Consider the following 12,344-nt stretch of genomic DNA (forward strand, 5'->3'; position numbering starts at 1 on the left):
TCCCTTTGCAGAGCAGCCGGTTTCATCCCCCGGGCCCACCTGGAGGCTGGCATCTGCACCTCCCGTGCACGCACCCCCCCCCCCCCCGCAACACACCCAGGTGTTCTCGAGGGCCTCTGACCTCTGCTGCCTGGAGGCGACCTGCAATTCTCGGGGGGGGGCAACGCCCCACTGGGAGCCCCGCGGCCCCAGGTCGAAGGGCATCAGCAGCCCCTTCCTGCAAGGGCTCCTTAGGCAGGAGGCGGCCTGCAATTCCAGGGAGTCTTTAGGATGCTTAGGGCTGATCCTGCGATGAGCAGGGGGTTGGACTAGATGGCCTGCATGGCCCCTTCCAACTCTATGGTTCTAGGAGTCCCCCGGTCCCACCCGGAGACTGGCATTCCTGAGCCTCAGTGGGCAGCCCATTTTGCCAGGGGAACTGATCCCTACAGTCTGCAGATGAACTGCAATTCCTGAAGATCTCCAGGCTCCACCTACAAGTTGGGAACCCCTGGACTGGGAATGTTTACTGGGGCATGGAGGTGGGGCCTCACAGTCTCCTTTCCCCCTGCAGAGATGATCTTTATAGTCTGGAGAGGAGCACTTTGAGATGACATGCCTCTGTGTGTGTGTGTGTGTGTGTGTGTGTGTGTGAAGTTCACCAGGCCAAGGGTTAGTGACTCCGGGGTGAGTGCTTTTCCCCACTGTCCCTGCATGCAGAGAGTGGCACGGGTGGGGAGCAGGGACAGGCCCATCCCAGCCTCAGGGCCTGCAGTGCTCCCCACCCAGCTGGACATCAGTCTTCCCGGCCCTCCCAGCCTTGATATAGCGGAGAGTTTAGGTGAGGCGAAAATCCTCCAACGCAGCCATTTTCTCTAGGGAAACTGGTATCTGGAGACAAGTTGTGATTCCTGAAGATCTCCAGGCCTCTCTTGGAGATTGGCAACTCAGCAGGATGCACATGGAAGAGAAATCATTGTACTGCTCCATTGTACTCATTCCAAGAGAATGCAGCAAACCCCCAGATTTCCAGTTTTCGTGTATGAAAAATGAGGAGGAGGTTGTTTCCTCAGGAAACAACACACGGCTTTGCATTTATATCCATCCCAAGACAAAAGGTCACCTGGCAATGTAAAGACTCCCTGGTACTTTGTGAAATAAGTGTCCATGTGCCAGAACATCTTTGGGTGTGGGCTCCATCTGAGCACTCAGGTGCCACAAGACTCTTTGGTGTTTTAACTACCAGATTAATTTCTACGTGCTGTACATTCTAATAGGAAGATTCTGAAATCTATTACGATAATATATTATGATTAACTATATGATTAAGATATTATGAGACTTACATTCATGCTACTAAAAATAAAATAAAAACCAGAGCCAGTGTGTACAAAATAATTTATTACAGCATTATATCTGTTGGCATTATTTTACAGAAGGTTTTTCATTCAACTATTCTTGATCCTAAATGGCTGACCGTCTTAATTATGACCATTTGCTTTGATAAAATTTCCCTTTTTGAATTTTGCACAGGGCCTAGGAAATATTATGGATACATTTGTATAAACTGTAAAAGAAAACAAACAGGCTCTTTTATTAGTTCTGATCAAATGAATTTTAAAATGGATTTTTTGTACAAGCCACAGTATATTGTAAGTTCCACAGTATAGTTCATATAAAGTCATTGGGGACAGCCGTTTTTCTCATGAAGACAGCTGAATTAGAACTTGGACATGTGTGCATGATGTACATTCAGGTTAATGCACAAAGGGAAAAAAAGAACAGCTTTGATCTGTAGCCAGGCTAGCTGTGCTCGTTTAAGTTGCTTTTTCTTTTTATGCTTTACTTCACAGCACTTCAAGGCAACAGCATTTCAACAGAAGTAGAATTAGAGTTCTCTGTCCCTTACATCGAAACGCAGCAACATATTAAAAGGAATCCAGGACCTGGAAATACTCACAACTGTTGCTGCTCTCCTGGGACTGCAATCCTAAATGGAGTCACACTTTTCTAAATCAACTGAAATCAAGGAGATTAAAAGAGTGGGGGACTCTGTTTATGACTGTACCAGTAAAGTCTGATAGCTGGGAGGCTACATGAACACGGACAGCAAGCATTCGTTCAAAACTCTAAAGATGCTGCTCAAATCAACAGTTTGGGGGAATGTAGGCTGATGATTTTCATAACAGTACCCGTTTAAAAATGCCACTCCCCCAATTTAAAGAGCACTGTTTCCATACGACACTCTGAATCAGGGGTAGTCAAACTGCGGCCCTCCAAATGTCCATGGACTACAATTCCCATGAGGCCCTGCCAGCAAATGCTGGCAGGGGCTCATGGGAATTGTAGTCCATGGACATCTGGAGGGCCGCAGTTTGACTACCCCTGTGAGTGCCTCTAATTAGGACTTCGATGCTTTGGGGGGAAAATAATAAAAAGCTGTGGAAAACAGAGCAAGGGACAGGACATGTTGGGTTCGATCCATCCGACAGTGTAGTCCTATGCAGCCCACTGAAATCTGGAGCAACTCTGCAGAGAACCGCCCAGGTTCACCAGCTCTGCTTGTCTGATAGATGTTCCGGAAGATTGTTTGCATGTGCAACATTTATATGAACTATCAATTTCTAGCATCCATGATTTGCAGTAAAAATATTCATAACTGTACAAGTATAAACATGAGCAGTATTAGAGAGAGAGAGAGAGAGATGTTTACAACAGTATTGGCAGCTCTTGCTACAGGACAAGGAGCTCAGACCACAGTAAAGTTTCATCCAGTTGCCTCTGCTTTAAGGTCTGAATTCATCATAATCTGTAGGAAAAATACACCCTGATCTGTATGCAACCAGTTGAGAAGACAGAGATATTTCAGCGTTCTGTTTCAAATTTCATTAGACAGCACTTCATGATGAAGGGCCGTATGATTCACTGATGCAAAGCAACCGTCATCTTCGTTTGTGAGAGGCAGGAAGGCAGATGCTAAAGGGAACAGTTTGTGGCATGCTAGCCGGTATTCGCTAGCCTGGGTGAGGCAGGTTCCAAAGCTGCCATCTCGTAAGGACTCCAAAACCTTCGTTAGAGTCTGAAGATACATAAGAAAACAACTTTAGCCAGGAGTGTTGTGTGGACAACTCCCTCCCCATTGTTCTCTCTTCCTTGCATTGAGCACCTGAGCACACCTTTTTCTTTTTCCATAGAAAGCCAAATATGTTGCCTATGGAAAATCCAGGCACTGCTGAGTAAAGACCCCCTAAAACACTGCTTACACATCCACCTCAAGGTGCAAAGGAATGCTCTTCGTGACGGTCTACTGTCACCAGGGACCATTTATTACCTTCACATTTTTGTCTCTCATCGTTTCGTCTGCTCTCGTCGCTATTGCAATTGCTTTCTCTTGTCTGGAGCTATCTAGAAAATACATCATTTTGGCACCTGAAAGAGAAGGTAAGGCACATTCACATCTCAAGGATGACAATACGGAGGGCTATTGGAAGTGAGACGTAGATCGAGAGGACTGGAATTACTGCAGCACAACAATATAATGGCTTCCATTTTCAAAACTAAAACTTGCATGAGGAATTTTATTTAAAACCTTGAAACAATGGCAAGGCAAAAATGATAAACGAAAATATTCACATGTTACGGTCAGGAAAAGCAAAGATGTTGGGATTGTCTGCATCCTACCACCTTTTCCGCTCATCTCCACACTGAAGCATTGAATCAACAGGGCTTGTTGTCCACCTGAGTCTTATGCTCCTTGGTGCCCTCTGCAGTGGGCCTCCTCTTCCGCTCTCACTGGTGGAAAGGCCAGGAGGATACAGCTCATGATGGCCATGGGAAGGAGGTGCTCATGGAAGCAGGTCTTTTCTGCCCTCCCCTCCCTAGCAGACCCTGCAACAATCTGGGAAGAATCCACTGAGGGCCAGAGCAGCCTTTGCTCCTGGGGGGGGGGGGGGGAGATCGGGCAAAATGTGCCTCTATTTCCTTGATTGCCCCATGAATGGGGCAAGTCAAGTTCTGAAGCTTGTTCCATTTATGCAAGGCTGGGAATTCTGCTGAAGTCCCTTTTTTCCCCCTGCGGCCCCCACCCCCATTTTATTCAGGAGAGTCTCCTAGCCCTTAACAGAGGCTTTTGGGAGAGGGGGATGGTGAAGACTGCTGGAAGAAGAGGAAGGCAAGGAAAAACTACTTCTGGAAAGTCTAAGTTAAAGATGTGTCATGAGGAAAATTAAAAATGACTTGGACAGATGAGTCTTCAGACACTTGGATGACGGAGTGGACAGCCAGAGTCTTCCTTTATGGCACGCTCTACTGCAGTGTGATGTGCTCAGGCTCTAGAGACAGTTTTACACCAGTGCAAACCAACCTGAGAGCTGATGCTGAATGGAGGTAGGCTTGCGTTTGAGGAATTCTTCATTAAAACTTTCCAAATCCTTACTGATGAAGATCTTCTGCATTTCTTGAGTGAGGACTTTGTTCACGACTTCTGGTAAATTGCTGTGATCAGACACTAGAAATGCAAGAAGAATATTTACATTGCTGCTTAACAAACTCCTCAGTTGCTCACTGCCCCTTCTTGCTCTAAGCACAATTTATTTTTTGAAGGGTTATATATAAGAGTTGGCATTTAGTCTTTATAGTTACTAAACTTTATAGTTACTAAGGCATTTAAAGGATGCTTCACAAAAACCATTTGCACTCTTGAGCCACAACGCCAGGTAGCCTGACTGTGCACAGCTGGAAGAAGTTGGGAAGGTTTTCCTGGATGCAAACAGAGGCAAGTTTTAAACAGGTAAGTGAAACTTCTCTCCCACCTGCACTGTGTCCCTGATCATCTACACCAGGGGTAGTCAAACTGCGGCCCTCCAGATGTCCATGGACTACAATTCCCAGGAGCCCCTGCCAGCATTCGCTGGCAGTGGCTCCTGGGAATTGTAGTCCATGGACATCTGGAAGGCCGCAGTTTGACTACCCCTGATCTACACTTACGGATTTGACTTAAGTACGAATACCCTGAACAAAGCCAGTGGTTTTCAGTCTCCTCTTGTGCCAATGGAAGCGGAGAGGTCACATGTTCCCTGGGGTTTCCAGCACAAACTGGTTCCAAGTATCCAAGCCTCAATGCTGGTGCTAAAGGAACAGCAAACAGCCTCTGAAGTTTCTTTGTACTTACCACACCTGGAGAATCTAATCAGACATTCATGGAGCCAGGGGTTGTTGAGGTCAAGGGCAAAAGCTCTTTTTACGGACTGTAACATTAATAAAAATTTCCCTGTAGAAAAACACAAGAGGACAACACTAGAATGTTGCTTTAATTTTTTGTATTTTGAGAATATTATGATGTCTTAATCCAATCCTTTGGCCGCCTCATGAGAAGGAAGGATTCCCTGGAGAAGAGCCTAATGCTGGGAGCGATCGAGGGCAAAAGAAGAAGGGGACGACAGAGAATGAGGTGGCTGGATGGAGTCATTGATGCAGTAGGTGCAAACTTAAATGGACTCCGGGGAATGGTAGAGGACAGGAAGGCCTGGAGGATCATTAGCCATGGGGTCGCAATGGGTCAGACACAACTCCGCACCTAACAACAACAACAAATCCAATCCTGCTTCTCTCTCACTACCCCCTGTATTATTTCGAGCAAGGGTCTTCAAACTTTTTGAGGCTGTGGGCACCTTTTCAAGTTTGATGGGGCGGCGAGCACCACCACAGAATGTCTGCCACAGGAGCAGAGCCAAATTCGACTCGAGGTGGAGTGAAAGAGAATGCCCCCCTCCTCACACCTTCTAGGTAGGAGGAAATCCCAAAACGGGGAATGGAAGCACACAACAATTCAGGTAAGCCCAGTTGCTCTCTCGTCCTCCAGTGGAAATGGGTTTATTTGAATGAGGGAAGCCAAAAACAAACTCTGCCTCACAATAGTCCCACTCTGCTTCCTGAAAAGCTAAGTGGGCCACAGGGGAAGTGATGGTGTCCCTCCCTGGGCATCGTGCTTGGGGAACCCTGATGTACAGCATAATCCTGTGTGTGGTTTCTTATGCCCAAAACATATGGTGATGGCTGTACATTAACATGCGGCCAGAAAGCAACATCAACATGGAAAAAATGGTTGGATTCAGCATATAATTTCGACTATGTTGGAGCTTTGCAATAACTGCTTGCAGTAAGTCAAATGTATTGTAGCTCCACCTGTGTTTCCACTTGCAAAGACCTTACAGCAGGGGTAGTCAACCTGTGGTCCTCCAGATGTCCATGGACTACAATTCCCATGAGCCCCCTGCCAGCAAATGCTGGCAGGGGGCTCATGGGAATTGTAGTCCATGGACATCTGGAGGACCACAGGTTGACTACCCCTGCCTTACAGAACCAATTTATGCACCCTATAATGGGGAAGAAAGCATGCAGGAGTGTATAGAATCTTACACATGGGGAACTGCACGAAAACCTTTCTTGTTCCAATACACACATTTCTGGATCCAAGCCAATATGTTTATACAGCATGTTGAAGTGTCGTTTTACTGTTAACCATTAAATAAATGTATTGGTACTTTCTAATAGACTTCTACAAATACTTCATTACTTGCACATAAAATGATGCCCTCAGAAGATTAATCTAAACTCATTAGCTAGCAAGATATACGTATGGAACTGTTACAAGATCACTCACACCACAGAATGTTTAATGACGACATATATATTACCTTTCCGGAAATATATTTCAAATGCCAACAGATGTGTGTCAATGTTATCTGCCACAAGATTCTTAAGCGGTGTAAGGAATTTAATAGCTTCCTCTAATGGATTATCAGCCTGTTTTTTTAAAAAAAATTCAAATTACATCATCATTAAGAGGGCTACATTACAGTTTCTAAACATAAAATCTACTACAACTTTACACCACAGCAGCGTTTTGAAGGAATGGCTAGAAGAGTTTCCTTATTCTTTTGACCAGACACGGAAACCAAGATGTACAGTGGCAAAAAAAACCAACTAAAAAATCTCACCCCCTGTCACCTCCGGGGTGGAAAGAGGGGTGCTGATCTTATTCCGCCAACAGAATAACCCAGGAGGGGGGTCTTGATCTTCTTTAGCACACCAGCCTCAACCACAGGCCTGGTAGAAGGGCTCTGTCTTGCAGGCCCTGTGGAACGCAGAAAGCTCCCGCAGGGCCCTTAGCTCTTCCGGGAGCTCATTCCACCAGGCAGGGGCCAGGACCAAAAAGGCCCTGGCCCTGGTTGAGGCCAGACGTGCTTCCAGGGGGCCGGGTATGACCAATAAACTCTGCGGGGGGCATAGGGCGAAAGGCAGTCCCTCAAGTAGGTGGGTCCCAGAAGGCAAAGGGTCTTAAAGGTAAGTACCAAAACTTCTTGTCCCACCAGCCGATCTCGCAGCAACAGTGGTGTTGCCCCCTCCCAGCCAAGCTGCCTGCCCTGCTGCGACCCCTATGCAAAGGCTGTTCGACCCCCAAAGGGGACCCGACCCCCAGGTTGAGAACCACCCAATATAAATGTGCAAAAGTAGAGCTGGAGAATACCCTTTCCAGTTTTTCAGGAACCAGTTCTTCCTTGGGCCCACTTGTTTCTTCCTCTTCCTCATCTCGTTTCTTTTTCTGATTCTTTTGCTGCCTCTCTCTTTCTGCATGCTTTCTCTCCTCTTCAAGCTTCGCTTTCTTCTGCGCGCGTCTTTGTTTACTAAGCATCTTCTTTAGTTCCTTGGCAGAAAGGTTCTCTACAGATAAGGGACTGTATTTTAATATGATGAATACAAAGTCCTGGATGTATTAAAAACTCAGACGTTTTTAGATTTCATTTTTAACTGGGAATACAGTTGGAGTGCAGTTTTCATTAGCAGAGGGAAAGCAACTATGTAATAAAGACTCAAACAAACTTAGTAATCTTGAGATAAGAAGACGAGTCTTCTTCAGCATTGGTAATTGGTTAAAAATAAAAAGCAGAATGGAGGCATAAATAATTTTCACAGTGAAGAGAAGATAGTGTTCATCATTACTCATTGATTCCTATGGGGGAAGGAAGGAAGGAAGGAAGGAAGGAAGGAAGGAAGGAAGGAACTCTTTAGTGCCCCCCCCCCCAATCAGGGGGGCATGCGGAGGAATGCCCAAAGGTCACCCTGGACCATATGTTGTTGGTGGGTAGCCTTTTCTTCATCTGCAGCCCCCTTAATGGGAGGGTCAGGAAAGCTGAAAGGCCACACTGGCACCTATGTGGCTGGCAGGAAGCCATTCCTGTGTCATCGTCCCCACAACTCAGAAGAGCATAAAGGTCCCATGAGGCTTTCAAGGAAACTGGGCCTCTTCTCCCATCCCCCAGGATCTCAGGTGGGCGTAAAGGCTGTGTTCCAGGCGTTGGGGCTGGGCGGTAGGCCAAACCTCTTCCTCCCTCTCAGCTACCCTGTTCTGCTGGCCCAGTTAACCTTTGGGAAGTGGGCCAGCAGAGGGGGCTGGCTCTGCTTCCAAGTAGGACGGAGGAGGAGGCCAGGGGTGGGACAGACCTGGCATTGGCCAAGAATGAAGGAGTGGACACTCCTGAGGGCCAGTCATGTGGGGCGTGAGTTGTCTGTGAGGCCACTTCAACTTTAATATGGTTAAAGATACAGATTAATTTTGCTGTACTTCATTTAAATACCTGAATTCACTTCTTGTTCTTTGCTTTCATTGGCTAGTGGACTGTCATGTAGCTTTAAGTAGATTTCAACGGCCGCCTGGGCAGCCTTGACGTAGAAGGCGTGTTTCCTAAGAATGTCCTCCAATCTCAGGAGATCCACGTAGGCACGCAGCGTCATCTTTCTCATGCAGTATGTATGGAAGTCAAACTGATCGTCTGTGATCTCAAAGAAGTGCTTCAACAACAGAAAACACAGCGTTTTCAGAATACATATTTATATTTTAATTGGTACCAAAACACAGAACAGAAGGATCCAGCAGACCAAGCTCAAGGATTTGGATCTTCCTACCCACAACAACTTTGTGCAAGTTTTAAATTTTAAGAGCTGATAGGCTCGTTCTATTTCAGTTCACTTGGAGAACATCTCTGTACTGTAGGGACAGCTCGTCCCAAAATACTCCTCAATGCTGCCTGGGCAAAACTTAGCCCTTCCTCTGAAATCTATGCCTGTTCTTAGCATTGCAATGAATGCATCAGCTTTAGGCTGATCCTGCCTTGAGCAGGGGGTTGGACTAGATGGCCTGCATGGCCTCTTCCCACTCTACAAAACTAATTCCAATTAATTCCTGTTTTACTGATAACCTCTATTTAAGGGCACTGCAGTACAGGGCATTTTATTTTCAATTCCTACCCTAATTATCCTGACCATATAATATTAATTTTTCATCACTGCTGTGCTTCAAGTCAGCATTCGCACTGAGTTCTTTGCCATCTGGAGGGCCGCAGTCTGACTTCAGGCCTATAATCCCATCATAATAGGCCTAGTGGATGCCAGGAGGTACCCTAATTTGCAGATGACAAAATTAATCAAGATGATAAGCATCAAGGCTGACTGTGAAGAGATCCAGGAAGATCTTCACAAATTGGGTAAATGGGCAACAATGTCACAAATGACCCACAATATAGGGTAGTGTAATGTGAATCATACTGGAACAAAAATTCCCAACTTTAAGCACATGCTAATGGAGCCTGAATCGAGCCTCCTGTGGCGCAGAGTGGTAAGGCAGCCAACATGCTGTCTGAAGCTCTGCCCATGAGGTTGGGAGTTCGATCCCAGCAGCCGGCTCAAGGTTGACTCAGCCTTCCATCCTTCCGAGGTCGGTAAAATGAGTACCCAGATTGCTTGCTGTACCCAGATTGCTTGCTGTAGGGTAAATGAGTACCCAGATTGCTTGCTGTAGGGTAAATGTTAACAACTGGGGAACCACCTCGTATTGGCAAACCACCTCGTATTGAGTCTGCCATGAAAACGCTAGAGCAGGGGTCTTCAACCCCCGGTCCGCGGCCCGATACCGGGCCGTTAAGACCATGGTACCGGGCCGCCAGCGACACAAACGTGCACGCGCGGAGCCGCCGCACATGCATGTTTGCGCCCCCTGCTGGCGAAAACGCGCACGTACGGCTGTTCTGCGCATGCACGTTAGCGCCACCTAGTGGTGAAAATGTGCATGTGCTGCAACTGCGCATGTGCGTTTATGTGCAGCTGCTGTGGCTGGGCCGCTGGCTCTCTCCCACCCTCGGAAGTGGTCCCCGACTACAAGAAGGTTGGGGACTGCTGCACTAGAGGGCGTCACCCCAAGGGTCAGACATGACCCGGTGCTTGCACAGGGAATACCTTTACCTTTACTAATGGAGCCTGAATTTGCTAAGACGGAGAGGGAAAGAGACCTTGGGGTTATAATGTGCACTCATTGGGAATACAGTGTGCAGTTCTGGTCACTATCTCAAAAAAGACATCGCAGAGCTGGAAAAAGTACAGAAGGGGGGCAACCAATTAATAGGGCCGGCTTTCTCAATGAAACCCTGGGGCTTCTTGACAGCCCTGGAAGCACTTCCTGAATGGGTGGGAGTTAATTTATATATATATATTTAATTGTGATAAGACCATATATAGTAATGCTCCCCTCTCAAAATGGCCACTGATGGGCCTGGAGGGGGTGGGAAGGGGAGGGACCCCAGGTAGGCCGTGCTTCTCAACCATAACCTGCATGTTTGTGCCACTTGGGAGGGTTCTTGGAGCCTGAAGAATGTTTCAGGGTTTCTCAATGCTAAAAAAGTTGAGAAAGGCTGGACTAGGGGGTTAGAGCACTGGTCTTATGAGGAAAGGCTGGAGCACCTGGAACTTTTTCAGTTTAGAAAAGAGATCCTTAAGGGAGGGAACATGATAGAGATGTATAAAATGATGCACAGGGTATAGAGAGGACAGCAAAAAACCCTTTTCTCCCTTTCACAAAACACTAGAACTTCGGGGCATTCAATTAAGTGATTATTGTGCGGAATTCACTGCCTGAGGATATAATGATGGCCACAGGAATAGATGGCTTTAAAAGGGGATTAGACAGATTCATGGAAGATCAGTGGCTAGGTATGTTGACTAAAGGGAATCTCCACATGCCAGTACTAGGAAGCAGTATCAGGTCTTAGCCTCTGTGTCCTGTTCTTGGCCCTCCTGAGCAACTGGAAGTCCCAAAGACTCTTTGCTTTGCATTGTAGCCTCTTTTAAATGAATGTGAATCTTTCTTTGTAGCATTCCTATTATGATGGCTTTCCACCATAATATGATGCTTTGTGTGTTAACCTCTCTCTCCCTTTCCTGTCAAGCAAAATGTTTTTTCAACAACACCCATTTTAAAAAAATGTAGCAAAATCCATTTATCTCATCATTTTAAAGTGAATCCTTTTCAACAACATTCACTGGAGGGTCAAATTCAGTTGCCAATCCAAAGCCAAAAAAACAGCGACAAACCACTTCGGAGGATGGGGGTCAACCTGCCCCATCACTCTCTACTCCTTCCTCAGAATAGACGCCCTGGTAAACCGATTGGGATTTCGTGTAGCTCAGAACATGCTTGTTTGTGCCTATTATTTTGCATCTTGCATCCCCAATGCACCGTGATGCAGGTGGAAGGACAAGGGCTGGGTTGGGAAGCATTGGTGCTTTTTGGCCTGTTTGGAAGAGAAAGCATTCACCAGGACGAAGCAGTCTGTTTGCCTGTTTAACTTACCCTTTCCACTTCGTGGCATTTTTTCAAGGCCTCTCCGTATTTTCCTAATCTCTGGAAAGCTAAAGCACATTCGGTCTGGAACCACATCCCCTGCATTTCATTGAGGTTCTCCATTGCAGACGTTCCTTCCTGATTGAAAAAAATTAATAATATTTTTCGCGTCAATATCATAAACACATTTATTTAAAGGGTTTTTAAAAATAAATGCAAAACAAGGACTCTCCCTTGCAACTTGCAGTTGTGTTTTGTGGTTCTGAACACACAATCTGGAAGGACACCAGAAAATGTGTTCACTGTTTGTGACATTGCAGAAGGCGTTATACATCTTTTTCCTAACAGACCCGCACCTAATGGACCGATAATCTTTGTCTTTGTATCTAAGGAACAATCTTTGTATAATTGTAGCAAACGACTTACAAAACCCTAGCCAAGATCCTTTGTCCATGGAACTCTATCAATTAGGTAACCTAAAATTAACCTTACAATTTGGTAAAGTAAGGAATTTCTTGACCAGATTTTCCTCATGCTACATTGACATGTTTTATGCCACCTACTATTTAAACTAATGATCAACGCAAACCTATTCAGAGTTACTCCAGTTTAGGCCCACTAAAGTCAATGGGTTTAGACCAGACTAATTATGCACACTGAACCATTCTCCAGTGCTCTATTTTGAAACTATAAC

General features: G+C 46.0%; 2 protein-coding genes across 4 annotated transcripts in view; both read right to left on the reverse strand.

Annotated features, from left to right (window-relative positions):
- Nucleotides 1-563, reverse strand: part of RNF212 (ring finger protein 212) — a 31,336-nt gene extending 30,773 nt beyond the window's left edge. The window contains exon 1 of one of the 2 annotated variants that reach the window (XM_077344112.1): nt 430-563. The gene's annotated coding sequence lies outside the window, so the exon portion shown is untranslated. Of the gene's footprint in view, nt 1-121; nt 306-429 lie in introns of those variants that run through there. The other variant, XM_077344113.1, reaches the window with a different exon arrangement.
- A 797-nt stretch (nt 564-1,360) lies between these two features.
- Nucleotides 1,361-12,344, reverse strand: part of NAA16 (N-alpha-acetyltransferase 16, NatA auxiliary subunit) — a 73,209-nt gene continuing 62,225 nt past the window's right edge. For both annotated transcript variants that reach the window (XM_077344090.1, XM_077344089.1), the window contains 8 exons: nt 11,660-11,788; nt 8,616-8,829; nt 7,508-7,701; nt 6,675-6,783; nt 5,150-5,248; nt 4,343-4,486; nt 3,311-3,408; nt 1,361-3,058 (listed from right to left, as the gene is read on the reverse strand). In XM_077344090.1, coding sequence (XP_077200205.1) covers nt 2,858-3,058; nt 3,311-3,408; nt 4,343-4,486; nt 5,150-5,248; nt 6,675-6,783; nt 7,508-7,701; nt 8,616-8,829; nt 11,660-11,788 — 1,188 coding nt within the window. In that variant the 3' untranslated portion in view covers nt 1,361-2,857. The remainder of the gene's footprint in view (nt 3,059-3,310; nt 3,409-4,342; nt 4,487-5,149; nt 5,249-6,674; nt 6,784-7,507; nt 7,702-8,615; nt 8,830-11,659; nt 11,789-12,344) is intronic.

The sequence above is a fragment of the Paroedura picta genome, chromosome 6 (genome assembly GCF_049243985.1).
Source record: "Paroedura picta isolate Pp20150507F chromosome 6, Ppicta_v3.0, whole genome shotgun sequence".
In the NCBI taxonomy this organism is placed as follows: Eukaryota; Metazoa; Chordata; class Lepidosauria; order Squamata; family Gekkonidae; genus Paroedura; species Paroedura picta.